The sequence below is a fragment of the Suricata suricatta genome, chromosome 10, assembly GCF_006229205.1.
Source record: "Suricata suricatta isolate VVHF042 chromosome 10, meerkat_22Aug2017_6uvM2_HiC, whole genome shotgun sequence".
NCBI classification, from domain to species: domain Eukaryota; kingdom Metazoa; phylum Chordata; class Mammalia; order Carnivora; family Herpestidae; genus Suricata; species Suricata suricatta.
The window spans coordinates 73,413,589-73,436,615 of record NC_043709.1 but is presented as its reverse complement, the minus strand read 5'-3'; the positions used below and the strand labels follow the sequence as shown (position 1 = coordinate 73,436,615).

At 35.0% G+C, this 23,027-nt stretch overlaps 1 protein-coding gene across 2 annotated transcripts in view; it reads right to left on the bottom strand.

Annotated features, from left to right (window-relative positions):
• The window catches only part of CPNE8 (copine 8), a 222,752-nt gene that overhangs the window by 105,232 nt on the left and 94,493 nt on the right, over window positions 1-23,027 (bottom strand). For both annotated transcript variants that reach the window (XM_029954822.1, XM_029954823.1), the window contains exons 7-10: window positions 16,985-17,048; window positions 10,492-10,595; window positions 5,012-5,116; window positions 3,631-3,672 (exon numbers count right to left, since the gene is read on the bottom strand). In XM_029954822.1, coding sequence (XP_029810682.1) covers window positions 3,631-3,672; window positions 5,012-5,116; window positions 10,492-10,595; window positions 16,985-17,048 — 315 coding nt within the window. The remainder of the gene's footprint in view (window positions 1-3,630; window positions 3,673-5,011; window positions 5,117-10,491; window positions 10,596-16,984; window positions 17,049-23,027) is intronic.

Here is a 23,027-nt window from a genome sequence, read left to right as displayed (position 1 = left end):
TTATAAAATTATAATACACTCCTCCAATTACTCTGCTAGTCATATAACTCATTTCCAAGGAATGTTTAGTTTCCCCCTAACAATCTTTCTCCTGACCCCTTCATTCCCTTTGACTGTCAGTCTTACCCCTTAGATTTCTTTTGAACATGCTGTTAAGGATGGTATATTGAGGTGGAATTTAAAAACAACATGGAATCCAACACCACCAACTGGTGAAGATCCAATGACAAGATGAGTTTATAAAATTTCAACATCTAGATATTTTCTTTCCATCTAAATTTATGTCTCAAAAGTAAATCACTGTATATTGAAAAAAAAAAAACCAACCCAATCTAATGACCCAAATGCTTCAGTTCTTTTAACTACATTCCGTAACCACCCCCCCCATCTTTTTATTTCTATTCTCTCTCACCCTCTTGTTCTCACTTGAGCTCTTATTCTCATAATCTAAGACAGCTCTTTTTTTTTTTTTTTTAAGTGAAAAAGATAGAGGAAAACAGCACAAGCAGGGGAAGGTCAGAGACGGAGGGAGACACAGAATCCGAAGACAGGCTCCAGGCTCTGAGCTAGCTGTCAGCACAGAGCCTGACAAAGGGCTCGAACCCACAAACCGTGAGATCATGACCTGAGTCGAAGTCAGATGTCCAACTGACTGAGCCATCTAGGTGCCCCGCAAGACAGCTCTTTTATACAATTCACTGGCCCATTGGATAGCTACCAAGATTCATTAAAGACCTGAAATACTCATTTCCCTCTACCTAACTTCCTGTTACGTAAGACTTGCTATCCAGGAATGCTTCATCCACATCCTTGGTAATATAAAATGTTAGGTAATGACATACTTATGTTAAAAGGTTTCTTAAATAGTGCTTACATTCTTCTTAATTACAATATTATCAACTGCTAAAGAATCATAGAATAAGACCAATGTCCACATTGAAGGCTTTTATGCATATGCCATGATTTACAACTATAAGGTTAGAGAAATACAGTGTATTGTTTATGGGTGAACTGTAGGAAGAAGCACGTGGCCAGGGTTTGAGACCAGGCTCCACCATTCATTAATTGTGTGACCTCGGCATAGTACTTCTTTGCCTTGATTTTTTTTATCTGTAAATAGTATTTTAGAGTATCTGTAAAATTAATATGAATTAATATGAAAAATGCCTAGAGAATACCGGACATATTAAAAACATTCAATAAATCATATCCTGGATAGGAATGCTCAAAACTCCAATATCAAAAAAGAAAGAAAAATGATAATTAAATTCCAAGGTAACTCTGATCTCCAAAATGGTAAAAAATTTTTCTGGCTCAGAAGTAGACTGGAGACTGAAAGAGAGTCATAAAACCTCACTTTTCAAAGCAGGACAATAAAACATTTACAATGTCTGCAAATTTTGGATTAAAAGTCAGAGATGCAAATGAAACCTGTATTTATGTGCTTCATTTCAAAGCATTCAAATTAAATTTTTCCCTAATTTCCTAATATTATTAGAGAAAGGACGCCACTGTTGCCCATTCTCAATTAAAATTTAAAACAGGTATGATATAAGGCAGAAAGTTCTACTTTACTCAGATTGGCATTATTTCTTCTTCTATTTATTCTGAGGTGCAAAACTCATTTTCTCAGGGAATAAAGCTCAGTGAGGCGATAAAGCATATGTCTCCATGAGAAAATATAATGTTTTCTACTGAGATTTCTCCAGAATTCACGTAGAAATTGATTGTCTTTAGGAGTAACTGTAGGGTGGCGTGGGTGGCTCAGTGTCAGTGAGGCATCCAACTCTTGACTTCGGCTCAGGTCATGACCATGCAATTCATGAGTTCAAGCCCACCATTGGGCTTTGCACTGATGGTACAGAGCCCGCTTGGGATTCTCTCTCTCTCTCTCTCTCTCTCTCTCTCTCTCTCTCTCGGCCCCTTCCTTACTTGTGACCTCTCTTTCAAAAATAAATAAATAAACTAAAAAAAAAAGAGTAACTTCACATGGTGTTAGGATGCTTTAGCACAGTCCTGCTTGAGATAACTTGAAGACAGAAATTAATTATTTGTTGAGAGCTGAAGCATGGAGTAGTATCTTCACCCCTCTCTCCATCTTCCCTTATCAGTCCAGGAAAGGCAGAAAATACTAGTTAAGCCAAATTCTACTCCACCAGTTGGATGATGTATGGAAATGAATGTGTGGTCACATGTCACCTATATGGTTGTTGCGTCTCTCCAATTAGCCATCTTCCTACCTATGTAGCTCAAGGGTTGTCCCCCTCCCGACAGTTCAGACTTCTCAGTTGAACTGTTCCTACATCAGCAGAAGTGCTCAGGCATCCAGAAGCTCTATCCCTGCAGGGTAGGCTGCTGGCTTATGTAAATTGCAGTGAAGGGTGCCTGGGTGGCTCAGTTGGTTGTGTCCCATTCTTGATTTCAACTCAGGTCATGACCTCAGAGTCATTAAGATCGAGCCCTGCATCTAGCTCAGTGCTGAGTATGGAGCCTGCTTGAGATGTTCTCTTCACCCCCTCCCCCTGCACTCTGCCCCTTCTCCCTCTCAAAAATTAATAAATAAACATTTTTTAAACATGCAGTGGGAAAGGCCTTACTTAGATCTTGACTAAGATTAACTTAACTCCATTAACTCCATTTTTCAGAGCACTTTGGGTTGGAGTGTATGATGGACATTAGCCAAGCAAAATTACTTTCCCCCTTGTCATTTTCCCTTGGCAGCTGCATATTTAGTCCCTTCAGGAATGACCTGCAGAGGCAGTTACCTTGGGCAAGGGGAGATGTGAGCATTTAGGTCTCTTGGTTTAACATTTAAAAACACCTCAGTATTGGGGTGACTGGGTGGTTTGGTTGCTTAAGCATCTGACTTTGGCTCAGATCATCTCATGGTTTGTGGGTTTGTGACCCATGTCAGACTGTGGGCTTTGGATTCTGTGTCTTCCTCACTCTCTGCCCCTCCCCCACTTGCACTCTGTCTCCCAAAAATGCATAAATGTTAAAAATATTTTTTTTCAAATCACCTCAGTATCAATCCTAAAACAGTAGAAAAAGTGTAAAAATAAAGAAGAAAGAGAAATAAGTTGCGTATACCTTCTCTGCTAGTAATGAACATGTACCATGATATGCATAAGAAAACAATGATTTTGGAGCTCTGAACATCTATTTGTATTGGCAATCACCAGACATAATTCTAGAGTTTGTTTTTCATTTGTGAGGTATGAGGGTTTTTTTTGGGGGTGGGGGAAAGGTGGAAGGGTAGTCAGGTGGTCCCATGAATGACATGGGACAGAAAGGTGTAGGAATCTTCAGGGAAATTATGAGACACAGACATTTGAGAATCACTAAAATGCAGCTACATAGACATCTGTAAGTTGTACAATGAAAAATCATCAAGTCCTAGTCGAAAACCTTTACAACATTACTGAAAATGAGGAAGGCCTCTATTTTATTCTCCAAACTTAAAAATTACACTAATTTTTAAAATTCCATGTAAGAACCTCAGTAAAATTTGGCAACATAAGACACAATCTGCAATCTGAAGATGAAAAGTAAAAAATGTGGTCATATCAGTAAACTCTGAAAGCAAATTAAAGTTCAAGAGCAAGAATAAAAGAAAAGAGACTGTCTTACCTCCCATCTCGATCCCAGTCATACACCTCTACTTTGATTGTTCTGTCCATGGGGAAAACATACACAAAAAGTTACTTAGTAAGATTAAAATAACATGATTGAGAATTTAAAAATAAGCTGTAGATTTTCTTAGATGAACTAATGTGGGTTTTACCAAATAGTTTGAAGTTGATTTTTGCTGATTTCATTACTATATTTTGATTTATATCTTAAAATAGGTTTTTCAAATCTTATTGACTCTTCAAAAAAATAAAGAAAGTATGTGGGAGAAGCCATGTGGAATCTGACACAGCTCCTCAATGGGAAGGTCTGCAACTACATCCCCACTTTTGAAAACCACTGTGTTAGAGCAGGATTTCTCAAGTTTAGCATGAATCACAATCACGTGGAAGGCTTCTCAAACCTTGAATTGTTGGACTTCATGCCCAGAGTTCCTGGTTCAGTAGGCTTAGGTTGGAGCCTAGGAATCTGAATTTCTACAAAGTTAAACCAGGTGATGCTGATGCTGCTAATCAAGAATCACATTGCAAGAACCACTTTCTTAAAAAATGGATTCAGTTAAATAAAATTATGACCTTATTAGAAGAATAAAAATGACATTCAACTTCAATTTTAAAGTAAATTTAATGACATACTGCTAATCAATAGTTCCTTTGATAGTTCCTTCTATATTAGTTAATTGAATAAATTTGCATTTTTCTAATACTCAAGTAACAAGATAAAATTGGGTTTTTACTTTCTATTTATTTGCTTTGCTTTTGCGGGTAAGGACTTTAATATTAAGCCTTATAGTCAACTTCCACATGAAAAAGAAAAAACTTTAATATCAAGAAATCTTCAGGTATATTGTGAGACGATCTTCAGGGTCACCTCACCCAATTATTTGTAAAGCACCAGAATCTCGCATAGAACTTTTATGATTCAACATCCGTCAGACCAGTGATGCCAAATAGCATTTTCAAGAATGCCTCAGAGTTGATAATATACCAAGTCATAGTCTTATAGCTCTTCTGTGTTTACTTATTCCACTCCAGAAATATATACCAAATTAAAGCATTGAGGCAATGCAAATTCTACAGTGACTATTGAATAATATGTTAAAACAAACTAAAATTTAACGTATTTTTAGCACTTTGCATATTTTTGGCCTTGGAAAATCAATCAGTTTAACCAAACTTTAGTCAAATTATCCCTCTTCCCCAAATTATCATGAATTTAAAAAAAGTTATTCAAAAATTCTGAATAAATTGTCTATGTTTGGTAAATACACATTTACATAGGTAAAGAAGCACCCTTAATTTTTAAAATTTGGCTTAGATTATCAGATACAAAATCTATAGTAAATATTCAAAAGTCTCTGAAAAGTTGTCATTTATTTTACCTGTCATAATCACCATTACATAATGCTCTGACTGAGATCTTGAATGCTTGCCATACAGGGTTTAGAGTATTTTTGACAACTTCTGTTTTATGACAAATTGTAAAACTGTAAAAAAAAAAGTTTTCAGTTATTTTTATAATTTAATTGTGATATACAGCTTTAGTAGTCATTCTTCTCTTTCTTTCTTGTGTAGAACAAATGTTGTCAGTCTCTGGCTGGTATATCATTTAGTAAAAAAAATTTTGTTTTAAAACTTTAAAGATAAGCTCACTACAACATAAAGCAATGAGATTTTGCAATAAATTTCTGAAAGATGATCTTTTGCAAATTCAATAAATTCTAAAGTTGCTTTTTAAATAATCTCTATAAAAATTGTAATGACATATTGTTAACAGTGAAAAATATCTAGGGCTAAGAATATGAAGCTCATCAGTATGCCCAACAAGATTAGTTTGTAACACTGAGAACAAAAACCTGGTTGGGTGGGTTTGAGACAGAAAAGAGAAGCAGAGACAGAGTGTGGAAACAATATGTTTGGGTAGTTTATCTGTAAAGAGAAATTGGGGGTAGCTTCAAGGGCTAGATTAGTCCATGGAGAGTTCTGTGGTTATCATTTACTTTTAAATGTTTCTCTCCAAGATGGAAGAAAAAACAGCAAGGTTGTGTACTAAAGGAAAAGTCCTAGTAGATAGGAAACAATTTATGATGCCTAGGAGAGAGGAGAAAGACTGCAGCAATGCCCTTAAGCAGATGAAAGTGGATGGGATCTAGGGCATCAATGTAGGAGTTGCCTTGAGACCACAGATAGTCATTCTCCAGGAACATCCAAGAAGGCTGAGTGCACCGGAGATGCTGTGATGGGATCATGAGAAAGTTCTCCAACTGCCTCCATTTTCTTCTGAAATAGGAAGCATGGTCATCAGCAAAGAAGAAAGTGGGCAGATGTGCTCAGGTGTCTGAGAGAAAGGGAAAGTTAGAGGATTCAGTTAAAAAGTAAGATTCTTGAAGACACCTAGGGCTCCACTTAAGACAAACATCACGAACTTACAGTGAGACAACCCAGCTTATAGTTCTTCTTTATCTAAACCAGTGGCTCTATATATCTAAAGAATACACAATAAGAGGTCAAATCTATGTAGCCTTAAAGGTGGTTTTCTGATTCAAATTCCAGTGTTTTTCCACCGAACAACATCAGGTCCAATCTCCATGCATCAGTCAGGGCCTGGAAATGTTTTGCCTAATGTAAATGGATACAGCCGTTCAAGAGCTATGAAGTGATCCTGGTCAGAATGATATCCAAACCTAACCCTCAAGAAAGACCTTAGTAATGAAATGTTTCAAACACAAGGATCCCAGTAACAGTCATGAACATACAATATTACATAATCACCACAGTGGACACACTGCACATAACCCTTACAGGAACGTACTCGCATTTCAAAAAGCCTCTGAGTCGATTTTCCTCCTCTCAGGCAAGAAAAGTCTACTTCTATTAAGACATCAACTAGAAACACAATCTAAAAGGATCAAGTATTCATTACAAGATTTATGGCATTAGTGCTATTGCCTTCCTGTTAGTACCCTCCTTCATCTAAACAAACGCCTGCCACCAAGTTGACAAAGCTCAAGAGACTATATCTGTGGTTATATGTTTTCAGAGCTGACTCACCCAAAGCAATTTAGGGGCAAAAGCCATGAAAAGAAAGATAGATGGCAGACTGAGTATATTCAAAAAGGGTCAATGATATATCTAAAATGGAAGAAAAGCAAAGGACATAAGGAGGGAGTAGGCAGGGAAAACACAGAAGGAATCAAATGGGAAAAGAACAAAATGGTTAAGAACCAAAATCATGGATAACCAAAATGGTTAAGAAACCAAAAATGGTTAAAAAAAATTCATGGGGACAAAACTATATATACAGATGACCCTTGAAAAATTCAGAGGTTAGGGGCATGGGCCAACCACACAGTCAAAAATTTGCATATACTTTTGACTTCTCCAAAACTGAACTATTAATAGACCACTGTTGATTGGAGGCCTTACCGATAATATAAACAATAAATATATACGTTTGTATGTTATGTGTATTACATACTGTGTCCTTGCAATAAAGTAAGCTAGAGAAAAGAAAATGTTATTTTATTTATTTTTTACTAAGTTTTTAAGTACTTATTTTTATTTTTTAGAGAGAGAGAGAGAGACAGAGACGGAGACAGAGACTGAGTAGGGGAGGGGCAGAAAGAGAGGGAGACGAAGAATCAGAAGCAGGCTCCATGCTCTGAGCTGTCAGCATAAAGCTGGATGCAGGGCTCAAGCCCACCGAGATCATGACCTGAGTTGAAGAGGGATGCTCAATCGACTGAGCCACCCAGGTGCCCCAAGAAAATGTGATTTAAAAATTTTTTTTAATGTTTTATTTTATTTTTGAGACAGAAAGACAGAATGAGCAGGGGAGGGTCAGAGAGGAAGGGAGACACAGAATCTGAAGACAGGCTCCAGGATCTGAGCTAGCTGGCAACACAGAGCCCAATGTGGGGCCCGAACCCATGAACCGTGAGATCATGACCTGAGCTGAAGTTGGATGCTTAACTGACTGAGCCACCCAGGCACCCCAATTTTAAAAAACCATAAGGAAGAGAACATTTACAGTACTATAATGTATCAAAAAAAAAAAATCCAGAGCACCTGGGTGGCTTAGTCAGTTCAGCATCCAACTTTGGCTCAGGTCATGATCTCATGATTTGTGATTTCAAGCCCCACATCAGGCTCACTGCTGTCAGTGCAGAGCCTGCTTCCAATCCTCTGTCTCCTTCTCTCTACCCTTCCCCTACTTGTTCTCTCTCTCTCTCTCTCTCTCTCTCTCAAAAATAAATAAAAACATTGAAAAAAAGTCCATGTGAAACTGGACCTGTGGAGCTTAAACCCATTTTGTATAAAGGTCAACTGTACTGTTTTGCTTTAGAAACAGGCATTTGGCTCCCTTCATATGACAGCACATTATTAAAAATCTACACAGGGGCTTTCTCTTCCTTCTTGTACCATATTCTTATATATTGGTATATATATACCAAGCTTTTGGTATGGTGGTAGATACAGATAGATTATCTACATAGATGATACCTGGATACATGGATGGATAGATAGATAAAGATAGAGCAACCATCTGACTGTGTTCAAACTAACATGTCCAACAACTTATAGACTATTTGGACTTTTTGTTTATGGTTAAATAAAACTTCTGTTATATTCTTAGTATAACCAGCCATAACAATTAAATATGTTGACAACTTTTGCTCTTAAGAAAGTGACTTACCTTAGTGAGTTATTTATATATTGCTATATAAATATATATATTTCCCATGTAACATTATAAGAAAAATATTTTTATTAAACAGTCTTATTAAAATACTTTAAATGAAGCCATTTACTGAAAAAGCAGCTATTCTAAGAGGATATTGTTATCTAATTATGAATAAGTTTAAGTTACTAAATAAATGTGACAGCAAGAACATGAGAATTTATAATCGTATATTGTAAGGGATCTTTATTAATGCTTCATGTTAAAACTAAGTTTTACCCTATCTTATAAAATGAGACTCAAACACAGTAGGCAACAGACAATTTTTGAAAGAGCTTCATATTCAAATAAGTGTTAAAAATAAAGCTGAAACCTTTGCAGTTAAAAATAGAGACTTACACATAAAAAGTGAGGAGTGAAAGCATTTCTACTCATTCAAAAGTCATCAAAACAAAATATACATAATATACTACTACATATGCTTGAAAATATATATTTGGATATAGTGACCTAGTTTGCTGTGTGTAAATAAAAAGTGGAAAGTTTTATGAAATGAGATTTACCAAATTTTAGTAACAGTTTTTAAATGACTTGAGTTTTTTTTATTAATTGTACTCTTTTCTTAATATTTACATTTCATTTAATGAATAATCACTGCCATTTTTACAAACAATAAATTTTCATAATATAACTCATCAGAAGTATTAAATGCATGAGAGACTGAGATTCTCTAATTATACAAATAATCTTTATAAATAAAGAAAACTTATTAGGACAAGAATAGGAAGCTCAGAAAACAAGTAGTTCAGACAGGAGGAGACATAACAACCCTATGACTAAAAAAAAAAATCTGGAACCATTCTTTAGTCTTTCTTTACAATGGAAATAACTAAAGAAAATAACTATTTTCTTCATTGTCCAATATTTTCTCACGTGGATAAAAGTAGTGTTCAGATGCAAATACTATGTTGGCATGTTTACCACCAAAATATAAGGGGAGTATGAAAAGTGCAATAACGTGACGCCACAGCCATATCCCCAACAGCTGCCCAGCTGCATCAACAAAAATTCCACAATAAGCAAAGCATCATTTGATACTGCCCAGTATATCCACTTTAAATAGTGAATATTCTATTTTTATGTAACATTTTATATACTTGTTCTAGAATATTAACATGCACAATTTCATTTGTAAGTGTAGCAGTAGGGACAGGTTTTTGTTCTTCTATTCCCTTCATTTTTAATGGTGAAATAATGCTTTCCCTTTAGCTAATATTTATTTCACACAGTTCAGGAAAACAAAAAAAGGAAAACTATACAATAAGATTAATAATAATAATAACAACAGCTAACTTTTACATTTTATCTGTTAAACAAGCTACCACTTTCTTGTGTAGTAACTCATTTAGTACAATCAACAACCCTGTGAGGTAGTTGTGATTCTTAGCCCATTTCACAGATGAGGAAATGGGAGCTGCATATGGGTTTAAAAACCTTGCCTCTAGTTTCATAGCTATTAAGTAGAAAAGCCATGATTTAAACTTGGGCAATAGAACCTTACGCTATAATTTTACCACAAACCTTTCCCACAGATACTGACAGTACAATATGAACCACAGAAAAAATAAAATATATTCCAAAGGTAGAATCATACATATTAAATTGTATTTTGTAACCCATGGATATATTTTTAAACCACATAGAAACCAATCTAATCATGACTGCTAAAATCACTCAAACTACTAAACTATAATGAAAAATGTTATTGTGTGTTAGATAAATATTAGGAAAAAACCCAGAATGCTGCAGCATAAAATGCAACTCATAAAATCCAAGTCCCTCTAAAGAACATGGTTTTCCAACTTTATAACCCAAAACTTTAGTTTTAGCATTTTAGATTTCCACAAAAATATAATTTCTTCATACTATTAAGGCAATAATATAATTTTAGGGAAAGTACAAAGAAAATGTTTTGTTGAAGCTGAAAAATCATTCATTTTACATATCATATAAAACATAGAAAATGCTTATAAAATTAGTCATTGAGAGGCAAAAATCAAATCAATTTTTAATATACCAAAGTATATGACTGCTTATGAACTTACTGAGCTTCTCTGAGGAAAAATAATCATTCAAATATCATTCTTACTATAGAGTTAAAAATATAAAAGAGAAATCTACCTGCCATCTTCATTACTTCGATAAAACACAAGAAAAGGGTCTGACTTTCCAAAAAAGTCCTTCTTGTCCAATTTGTTTGCACAAAATTGCATCAGAACAGCATCCTACAAAAAAAAATTATTAAATTTCTCAAAACCTAAGTTTTAAATAACTAGAAACTGCAGATCACCAGCAAGACTTGACAAGAAAACAAATTTACCATTTTAATGCAAATGGCCAACCGTGCAAGAATCCCGGACAACATAAATTACTTTTTAAAGGATTGTGAGACTAAGAAACTGACTCTGCACGTTTTTGTTCTAGTCAGAGAACTATTAACTTTTTTTAAAAACTTCTAACATTTCTCCCTGGAAAAGTGATAATTAAATATGACTATAGATATTCAATATTATAATACAAGATCCCCGTTCAGAACTTCAGTTATTCAAGTACACACTTTCAGAACATAACGTTTTCTTTTAATTTCTCAGGAAACAATTACTTGTCATCTACTGTGTATCGGCCATGTCACAGATGTTAGATACCTTAGATCACTAAATGAGGTACAAGACTGATCCAGACTGACCCAAAGTTTGCAATCCAGGGGGGAAAAGGGTTCCTTCCTAATTATACATAAGTGCATCACACTGTCTTAATAATATTCCTACTATATTGGGCTTCAAGAAAAGTAAAGCACTTTCATGTTTATCTGTAGTTTAATTATATATTTGTATGTTAAATACTATACCAAGCCAATCATTTTTATCAATGTATATACGTAAGCACACAGAGCTACATGGTTTAGCTTAAAAGTAAACAAGCTGGAGTATCATACATTAAGGAAGTTAAACATTGTTCAATTATGTAGGAGAAGTACCTTTAAAACAGAGAAATAAATAAAATTGAAGTCAGTATTTTGGACTTGTTTGCTTTTGTAACTGAAAGGAGACACTAACATATTTAAAGAGATGGAGTGTCAAGGTAATTCAGATTTATTCAAGAGGTTGTAGTTTTAAATACTATTTGGTAAAACTATTAACAATGACTACAAAGGCACACTCTTATTCACCACTTTTTTAATTTTGCAGAGTCCAGCAACATTTATTAAACATCCACACAGGAGTGTCTGGGTGGCTCAGTCAGTTAAGCTAAGAATTCTTGATTTCACATCAGGTCATGATCTCAAAGTTGTGAGATCCAGCTCTGAAATGGGCTCCCTGCTGGCTGTGGGGCTTATGATTCTCTCTCCCTCTCCTTTTGCCCTTCTCCTGCTCACTCTCTCTCAAAAAAATAAAAAATAAATAAATATCCACCTAATATTACCATTATTTCAGCGTTTCTGGAACACTATACAAAGATGACAGTATTTCTCTTATTCATTCATTCATTCATTCATTCATTCATATATTTACTTGCAAACAGTTCTCAAGTAATACTCAAACTAGAATCTGGGAATAGAGAGATAGATAAGACATATTTCTGCCCTTGGAGAAGTCCATAGCTCTAGGTTTCTGGTTCTCAAAGCATTAGTATAGGGTCATTTTACTTTGGTATTTAGCACAGATGCGGTAACTCGAGCCAGAGAAACTACTCATAATAGAGGAATGATCAAAATAGAGTTCACTTCTGAACAGGCATAATAACCAATACACATTTTAAAGATAATTAAAAGAACAAAGGCAAGAACAATATGGGCACCACTAACATTTTAAATCTCTCAACCATGATCACTTTTCAAATTTGAGGTTGAAAGATCAAAAATCTCTATACTGTTCTTCAAGCAAGCAGTGAGAACACCACCCTGATGATTTCTCATTTTCTAGGGACAAAGGACAAGGATATTGTTTTTGCTAGAGAATGTAAGACGTTCTTCCAAAGTGCCTGGAACAAATCATAAGCTACCTAAAACCATTCTGATAAACTCAATATGTATAATAGATTAGTGATATGTATATATTTCAAACGGTGACTAAATCTTCACAGATTATTAAATAATATTGAAACAAATTTTCATCGCTGGTAAATGTAATACCAAGTTGTGATTTTTCAAAGTATATTCCTTAAAGCTTACAAAACAAACAACTGATTAAAAAACTGGGGCGCCTGGGTGGCTCAGTTCTTTAACCCGCCGACTTCAGCTCACGTCATGATCTTGCAGTTCATGAGTTTAAGACTCGCACTGGGCGCTCAACTGTCAGCACAGAGCCAGCTTCAGAGTCTCTGTCCCCTAATCTCTCTGTCCCTTTCCCACTTGCACACACATGCACATTCTCTTCTCAAAAATAAATAAAAATATAAAAAAGAAGCCTTCAAAAAGAAAACAATAAAATAAAAAGTAAAGATTGCTTTCAATGTACTAAATTATATAAACTTGGGGGAAATATTTTTTGCAATTACCCATTAGTGACTTAGCAGGGATTCCAACTGCCTCTAGCACACACACACACACACACACACACACACAAAAATCTAATTTCTGGGGGAAATGACAAGCGTTTACTTACTTTTAGAAATATATAAGCATCATTGAAAAGTCGTGTTTTAAACCTCTCTCACCTGAGACAATTTTAAGGTTCATCTTCAATACTTCAAACCAGTATAAGCTTCCTGTGGAAAAAATCCACTCGAATATTTCACAAGCACTTCTAACTAATTCAAATCTAACTCGTTCCTCCTGCAATTTTCCCAGACTGATTAGTGGTTAGTCATCCACTCAAAGCACTCCAGAAAGTTGCCCTTGACGCCTTCCTTTTCCTGACCCTTTATCCAAACCATTACCAAGTCACACCATTCGACCTCTAAAAGATTTCTCAAATCTTCACTCTGGCTACGCTGACCTCAACTTAGAGCCAATCTCCTCTTCCCTGGGATATGCACTAGCATTTATTCCTTTCTCCCCACACCCATTCTTGCAACTTTCCAATCCACAATGTTCCCAAAACATAAAAGAAATATTATTCATAAATTAAAGTGCTTCAAGGCTTTCTCCTGCATTTAGGATAAACCCAGAATCTTTAACACGGTCTACAAAGCCCAGCACGAAATGGGCTCTGAGCAGCCTTTTGCACCTTCATCCTGCAAAGCTTTGTCCCAATCATCTCCCACTCCTAGCTCTTTGCCACCACACACCAGACACACTTCCTACTCTCCTAACAACTTTATCCAGATTGTGCATTTCAGTGGAATTCTTTCATTTAACTGGCAAACCCATTCCTTAGGGCTAAACTTAAATGTCATTTTCTCAAAGAAGCCTGCAGTGATCCCCGCCCCGCTATAAATTAGATTCTCCATTGTTCTCTCTCCCATTTGATCACTTAGTATATACTATGATATATTTACCTGCATAGTCATCTGATTAGTGTCTGTCTTTCCCACAAACTACTTGTTCATTAAACACAAGGACAGGGGCTGTTTGTTGTTTTTCTCACCACTGTACTCCAAGCATCCATTCCAGGGACTAGCACATTGCACGTCTTGTGAATATTGTGGAATCAACTGATAAATTAACCAGAATGGGAAAGATTGTTTGTGGATAATTTCAAGCTACTTTTAAAGTATTGAGTGAACAAACAATCTCCATATAACTTCAAAATTACATTAATTCTGGGGCGCCTGGGTGGTTCAGTCGGTTCAGCATCTAATTCTTGATTTTGGCTCAGTCATGATCTCATGGTTTGTGAAATCGAGACCTCTGTCCAGCTCTGCATTGACAGTAAAAACTCTGCTTGGGATTCTCTCTCTCCCTCTCTCTCTGATCCTCTCATGCTCTCTCTGTCTCTCTCTCAAGATAAATTTAAAAATAATAGTAAAAAACTACATTCATTCTTTTGCTGGTATTTCACTAGATATGTTCCAAAAGTTGCATCTTAAATAATATAATACTAGGTTGAGATCATTAAAATTATCACACTGAGAGGTGTCTGGGTATCTCACTTTGTTAAGCAATGACTCTTGATTTTGGCTCAGGTGATGGTCTCCTGGTCCATGAAACAGAGCTCTGCACTGGGCTCCGTGCTGACAATGTGGAGCCTGCTTGGGATTCTTCTCTCTGTCTCCCTCTCTCTGACCCTCCTCTGCTCACATCCTCTCTCTCTCTCTCTCTCTCTCTCTCTCTCTCTCTCTCTCAAAATAAATATAGTTTTAAAAAATACACATTTTTACAAATTTATAATTTATACATCATTCAAATGCTGTCCCTTTTTTATTCTATAAAGTAACTATCTGGTGAAGATATTAAGATATCTAGCATTTTACAAATGCAGAAATTAAAGCTCTAAGAACATAACCTCACTCAGACTGAAATTTAGGTATCCTGATTTCAAAGTTATGCTCAAGTTAATAACTAACAATGTGTTTTAAAGAAAAAAAACATATCAATTTGTAGAATGTCATATATGAAATAAAATTATCTCATTCAAAATTCTGTGGTAATGCCCAATACTTTCAAGGTACCTTTAAATGTACATTTAAAGGCAAGGTCTCTTCTGAAGTAACTATGAATATTGCTTTGAATATATTTGCTAATTCTACTATAGTAATATTATTTCAAGGTTTATACACCTTCATGATGCTGATTATCCATAAGGCTTAGGTAAGACTCAGAACATACTATATATAAGTGAAGTTAAATCAAGATTCTAAGCAATGTTTTTAAAATTTGAGATCTGTAATTGTTAAGTATAATAAGTACGGGCTTACATATTGGAAGAGAATTCCAGATATTCTAAAAGCTTTATTAGCAGAAAGAGTGGTAAATGCCTCTAGATGACTAAGTAACAGACTCTACTTCATTTGCATGGAAATTTTCCTGTTCTTTTCGGTTCTTCCAAGCAAAACAACAGAATTGAAAGTGAAAGGTATTTAAGATGCAAGGTGGCCAAACTCAATCTATGCCCTTGGTATCTTGGTTCTATTTTGAAATAGAACTAAAAATTGTGTCACTGGCATATTAATACAAAATCAGCTTAACAGCAAGATTTTGACAAAATAGCAAGTTAATGTCAATGCAAAGAACCTGATTCTTATTGACCTTAAAATGACTGTGCCATTTTAACAAATAATAAGATGGTAGGTAATATTTCTGCAATTAAAGTGTTATACTTTTTGTGATGTACTTTTAGTATACATGAAATGTTTTCATATGCTATACTTTCAGATTTAATGCTGCAGTAGTCAATTATGAGAGCTAGGAGAAGTTTTAAGCATATTCTAGTGACTGGTTCATATCTGGCTTTCCCCCTCCCTACCTGCAAATATGGAAAATAAAACAGAAGAGTCAAATGATTTCCTAAGACAAAATACAAATTCATAGAAAATCCAGAACTCAGCTCAGTTTGATAGTCTTGAACACAGCGTTATACTGTGAGTAGGTTCTGGGCATTTTAGACATGAGAAAACAGATCGACATGGTCAGACACCACAAAGACAGTGAAGAAAGAAGGGGGTTTCAACTTAAATGCATTTTAACTGCTTAAATTCTAATATTCTTGTTTAATCAGCTCCACAACGCTGTTACTATGCTTTCCTTTTATTGTCTCACTGGCCAGCCCCTCCCCCACCAAAACCCAGTTTCCATCATTTGCTGGCAAGTAGCATCATACAGATTTCTGACCATACTGCCTTATAAATATATTATGTATATAAAACCATAGTAATTATCTTTAAAGAAAAAACTCTAGAGATTAAAGTTATATTATCAGAAAATAATTACACACTCAAATAATAAATAGTAGTTCTTTATATAAAAACTGCAGTCAGTGTCTAAGCATTAAGTTGTTAGTTTTCTTTGGGAACTTCTGTTCCTAAAATCATGAAGCAAAAGTTGAAAATAAAGAGCCCCAGAGGTTTAATCCAGGACAATATTCTTCCCTCCCCATCCTCAGAAATAACAATTCCACAGGATTCTCTGAGCCACATTAAATAGACAATATTGACTTCAGATTCAGAGAGCCATCATTACTTCCAGAGTTAGTAGTTTTCTAAAAATACAGACTGTGCAGTCTATATCATCATATTCCTAGTTGGAAGGGAATGGTAGCTGGTCCTTTCTTTAAACACGAGCTTCCCAAGCTAACAAAAGATGGGAGCTTATATAAATTCTGAATTAATTCAATTAGAATTATGGAAAACCCAGCATGTTATCCAAACGAACTAATGTCAAATGACTAGAAATACTCCTTGATAATCACATGTAAGTCTTCAAAATTTTTGCAAGAACTAAAATTATAATTCCTAATATAAATGCCCCCCATGAATGATACTAACATTAGGTTTTATTTTAATAATTTCTATTACTTAAAAAGACTGTTAAAATAACTGATATCCATTTTGGACTACATATGTAGTTTCTCTGATTAATGCACTATCTAAAATGATGTCTTACAGACCACAGAATTACACAACATAGTCTTAATTATAAAATTACTCAAGAATTAATCATTTAAGTATAGTTTCAAAAATATCTTTTCAAAGAAGTATTAGAAATACTTTTTAAACAAAAGAAATATTTACTTACCCTGCAACAGTTTAACTCCTCTGCTGTAAGTATAATTGTACCACATTTCTTCCCTGGAATTCCTCTAAAACAACAAAAATATATTTATATACATTAATAATTTGTGTTAATTTTTAACAAACTAATATGTTTTATTTTTTATGGACCCAAATAAAGAGCATCCTACTAATAGATGAGCTCCTTTCTAACAAAATATATTCCTAGTTTCAACCTTGAGTTTATCCTATAGATCCACATTTCCTAATGAAGCTAAGTTTTGATCACTTTCAACATATCAGACCTCCGCCCAAGAATCAACAGTTTCATATTGTCTACCATATGTAATATAACATAATATAATGTAATATGTATAATATAATAAAACTTTCTCCCGTGGGTTCTAAAATTTCTATTATGTGATTAAAACCTATTCCTAACCTTGGTTTTCAATATTTCTTTCCCCTTTCGTCAACATGATTATTTATTGGTGCTTATTTCTTCTTTATGGCCATTCCCATGCCCTGAGACACCTCATCATGCTAACTGTTCCCTATTTCACTCCAACCTTCCATATCCCTAGATGAAGTTCCATTTGTCCCAGGAAACTTCATTCCATCAACCTCACACAAAGTTTAAACTTCTCCACATTCCTATGGCACTTAAAGTCAGTAACACAAGTTTAGCATTTAATTGTGCCTATCACATATTTTCCCTTTTTTTTCTCAAGTTGATTAAAACATCTTATTTTATAAGAGTAAAATTCATAACACAGACCTCTTGTGAAGCAACAGAGTCAAATGTCTACACATAGCAGGTACTCCATATATACTGAAAACATGCTCCATATAAGCAAAATTAAGCAAAGTCAAACTCCCACACATTTTTCTTTCTACATGTATCTGGTATATTTGTGCTCATATAGTCCAGCTGACACAAAAGTGCACTAGGAAAATGCAAAGTGTGTGTACTGTTCCCTGCTATCCATGAGGGAATACAGAAGCAAGCCCGTGAGAATCCCCCAAAGAGTAATCCTAATGCTCTGAGTATACTTCATGGTTCTTTTGTCCCATTACAAATCATAGTTGAGACTCTTCTGTTATTCCTGGGACCTATAGGTTCTTGAATTACAGCCCAACAAGGATGTTTGTCCTCAAGAATATAATTCATCTCTGATCATTTATGTCAGCATGCATGCAACAAATACACAGTCCCCCGTTCTCCATGTGTAAAAGGACTCAACTCTTAGTTGCCTAACTGGGAAGAAGGCCAGAAAGAAAAGAAAAGAAAAGAGGAGAGGAGAAGAGAGGAGAGGAGAGGAGAGGAGAGGAGAGGAGAGGAGAGGAGAGGAGAGGAGAGAAGAGAAAAGGAGAATGGGAAAGAAAGGAAAAGAAAAGGAAAGGGAAAAGAAAAGAAACGGAAAGGGAAAAGAAGAGAAACAGGAAGAGAAAAGACAAGACAAGAAAGGAAAGAAAAAAGAAGGAAAGGAAAGGAAAGGAAAGGAAAGGAAAGGAAAGGAAAGGAAAGGAAAGGAAAGGAAAGGAAAGGTCTGAGTTGTAAAGTTGTAATTATATTAATGTAAATTATACTTATTCTGAAACTCCTCTATCCTTTCTACTCTAATATTTTCTTCTGGAGAGCTCCACTTGGTCTTAAGCTAAAAATGTCATCTCATAGCTTGTTCAGGAAGCCGCCTATCACAACATTTTTGTTTTCTCTATATCTTTACTCCCCATTAGGGTAAGTGTACATGTCAGGATCTTTCATTTTTTCCAAGCTTTATGAAAAAAAAAGATCAATTAATTTATTCTTGCACATCTTTCCTTGCAGTATTACATGTGTCTTTTTTAGCATCCTTCCAGCAACCTTAATCAGTTTATTTTTTTAACCTAGCTACCTTTTTTTCCTTCTATTTGTGAATCTCAAGATTTACATTTTACATGTTATGACAAACTAAGCACCCTGACTGAACATGTACCTGAAAAGACTGTAAAATGCTGAATAAAATTTGCCAGCAAGTCTTCATAAATGCTCTGATGACCTGGCAAGAAAGTAAGGACCAACCAGAAGCTGAAGAAGAAAAACTAGAAAGACAAACAGAGGTGACCCTGGAGAGCTTGATCTTGGGCTTCTTTTTCATGGCTCCTTAGGACATACAAATAAGAGACCAAAAAGCAGGGGAGGGAAAGACTCAGAAGGTGGAGAATTCAATAAATGACTAATACCAACATAGAGCTTAGATCACAATTGTGATTGTCTGATGAATTATATACAAGCATTCACTTGGGAGAGGCCTAAAAAGTAAATCTCTGCCCAAAAGTTTGATGATGAATAAAAGAGAAAAAAAAGTCTCCGAATCATTCAGACCTCAAGCAGTCTTGCTGGTTTTTCACTACCTGGTAGGTATAAAAAAATTCAAAACAAGAATTCTGTTTAATTGAAGTGAGGTATCTGGTAAATGTAAAACATCTCTGCAGAGTTTGCCTTCTAACTACAACTCAAAAGATTCTCACATTAAAAATTTTAAAATACGTATGAGTTCATTTCAAAGTATCACAAAACACTGAAGAAGAAGCATACCATGTATTAGGGTATCTAGAAACAACAGGCTATAGCATCAAACACAGACTTAGAATACTGGAAATATTACACATAATTTATAAAATGCAAGTAAATTATGTATGTATAATACACCTAAAATGTAAAGAGAGGCACAGATATATGAGTAACTAGCAAAAGATAATAAAAATAAATGAGAATATTTGGAGAAAAAAATGTGGAACTTCTGGAAATAATAGAAATAGAAAACTCAGTGAATGGATTTAACCACAAATTAGATACAGTGAGGCGAAGAATTAGTGAACTGAAGATAGATGTAAAGAAATTATCCACAATGCAGGACAGAGAGGCAGACATAGAAACTATTACAAAGAGGTTTACAGACATGGAGAACAAGATAAAAGTTTTAAAATACATATCATCAGACGTTCAGGAGGAGCAGAAAGAATGAATAGAGAAGACGCAATATTTGAAGAGAGAATGACTGGGAAACTTCAAGACGTGACGTAAAAAATAAATTTCCAGACTCAAAATGCCCAAGGAATCCCAAGGAGCATAAATAAAAGCCAATTTATACCTATACACATGAGAGGGGCATAGCAAAACACCAGAGATGAAGAGCATGAGTGAATGAGCCAGAGAGAAAGGAAAGATGGCCTACAGGGATAGGAATTTCAAACCCGCTGACTCTCAGAAGGAACATTGAAAGTGAAAGACAAGTGAAAATATCTTCAGTGTTTGAAAGAAAGTAACTATCCTCCTAGGAATGTATGCAGTGCACATCTCTTTTAAGAACAAGCATGAATCACAAATACTTTAAAACAAGTAAGGATTCAGTGAATTTATGGTCAAAGATCCTTGCTTGAGGCCTTTTGAAAGAACTTCAAACTAAAGGAGAATGAACACAGATGGGAAGTCTGCAACGAGAGAACAAACAATAAAGGACGTGGTAAAATATAAATAAATATTAATAGATATTGACATTAAGATAGAAATCAACATGTTAAAATCTACATAACAAATAGAAATGAAGCATTAATCAGGAGAGCGAGAATTTAAGTTAAATATTCTGATGTTCTTTGATTGTTCAAGAAGAACGGAAAAGATGCTTCAAGTGAGTAGAATTTGATAAATTAAGTATATATGTTTAAAAACTTCTGCAAAACTAGTCTTTAAAAAACTTTATAACCTAAAGTTTAGAAAAGGAAAATTATTAAATAATGTTTTAAAAATACAACCAACTCTGGGGTGCCTGGGTGGCTCAGTCAGTTAAGCATCCAACTTGGCTCAGGCCATGATCTCACAGTCCATGGGTTGAGGCCCACGTCAAGCTCTGGGCTGACAACTCAGAGGCTGGAGCCTGCTTCAGATTCTGTGTCTTCCCCTCTCTTTGCCCCTCCCCTGCTCACACTCTGTCCCTCTCTCAAAAATAAATAAACATTAAAGAAAAAATTTAAAAAATAATTTTTAATGTTTTTAAATTTATTTTTGGGAGACAGAGAGAGAGTGCAAGCAGGGGAGGGTCAGAGAGAGAGGGAGACACACAATCCAAAGCAGGCTCCAGGCTCTAAGCTGTCAGTGCAGAGCCCGATGCAGGGCTCAAACTCACGAACTGTGAGATCATGACCTGAGCCAAAGCTGGACACTCAACCGATTGAGCCACCCAGGTGCCCCTAGAAAAAATTTTAAAAAGAGAAAATATCTCGAAACAATGAAAATACAACAAACTAAAATAAAATATATGGGATGCAATGAAAGGAGTGCCAAGAGGAAAGTTTATAACTGTAAATGCATATATTAAAAAAAAAAAGACTATGAATCAGGGGCACGTGAGTGGCTTAGTTGGTTAAGCATCCAATTCTTGATTGCCGCTCACATCATCTTATGGTTGTCAGAATGTACCCTGCATTGGGCTCCATGGTGTGCATGGAGCCTGCTTAAGATTCTCTCTCCCTCTCCCTCTGTCCCTCCCCTGCTCTTGCTCTCTCTCTCTCTCTCTCTCAAAAAAAATTAATAAAATACATTTTTAAAGACTACAAATGAACAACCAAATTTTGTACCTCAAAGAACTATAAAAACAAGAACAAACTAATCTCAAAACTAGCAGAAGTAAGGAAATATAAAAATTAGGTCAGGGATTTAAAAATGGATAATAGAAAAACAACACATACACACAAAAATAAAACTAAGATTTGTGTTTTTGTAATGTTCAACAAAACGACAAACCTTTAGGTGGACTAAGAAAAACAGAGACAATATTCAAAAAAAATAAATAAATAAAAGAGGGAACATTACAACCAATGCCACAGATATAAAAAGGATTATGAAAGAATATCATGAAAAATTACAGACCAGCATATTGGATAACCTAGAAGAAATAGATAAATTCACAGAAGCACATAATCTAACAATTGTATTTTGAAGAAATAGGAAATACAGATAAATAACTAGCCAGGGGACTGAATTAGTAATCAAACACCTATTAACAAAGAAAAGCCCAAGACAAAATGACTTCACTAGAGAATTTTCCCAAGCACTTAAAGAAGAATTGACATCAGTTTCCCTAAAATTCTTCCAGTAAACTGAAGAGTAGGGAATATTTCCAAGTTCATTCTAAGAGGGCAGTATTACCCTGATACCCAAAGCCAGACAAAGACATTATAAGAAAAAGACTAGTATCCCTCATAAATATTGATGCAAAAATGCAAAAGAAAATACCAGCATACTGATTTCAACAGCACATGAAAAGGTTTATGCACCATGGCCAAGTGGGATTTTACCCTAGAATACACAGATGGCTCAAAATATCAAAGTCAGTTTAATATATCACATTTAACAGCATAAAGGACAAAAACCATATGATCATCCCAACTGATGCAGAAAGCATTTGACAAGATTCAACACCATTTCATGATAAAAACACTTAGCAGACTAGGGGTGGAATGACTACCTCAACATAGTAACAGCCATATTTGAAAAACCCACAGCTATCTCATACTCAATGGAGAAAGACTGAAAGCTTTTCTTCTAAGGTCATGAACAAAACAAGATGTGCACCTTTGTCACTTCCATCTATTGTAATAATGAAAGTGCTAACCAGAGCAATTATGTAAGAAAAAGAAATAAAGACATCCAAATTGAAAAGGAAGAAGTGAAATTATTCCTCCTTGCAGATGGCATAATCTTATATGGAAACCCCTAAAGATTTCACAGTAAAAAATACTGTTAGAACTAATACATTCAGCAAAGTTGCAGGATACAAGATGAACATAAAAATCAGTTATGTTTCTATATGTTAATAATAAACAAACTACAAAAATAAAAAAATTAATTCCATTTACAATAGTACCAAAAACAATAAACTAATTAGGAAAACCTGAGAAGGTGAAAGACTCTTAACACTGAGAGCTACAAAATACTGCTGGAAAAAGTTAAAGAAGACACAGATACATGAAAGACATCCTGTGTTCATGAATTTTAAGATAATACTGTCAAGATGTCCACACTA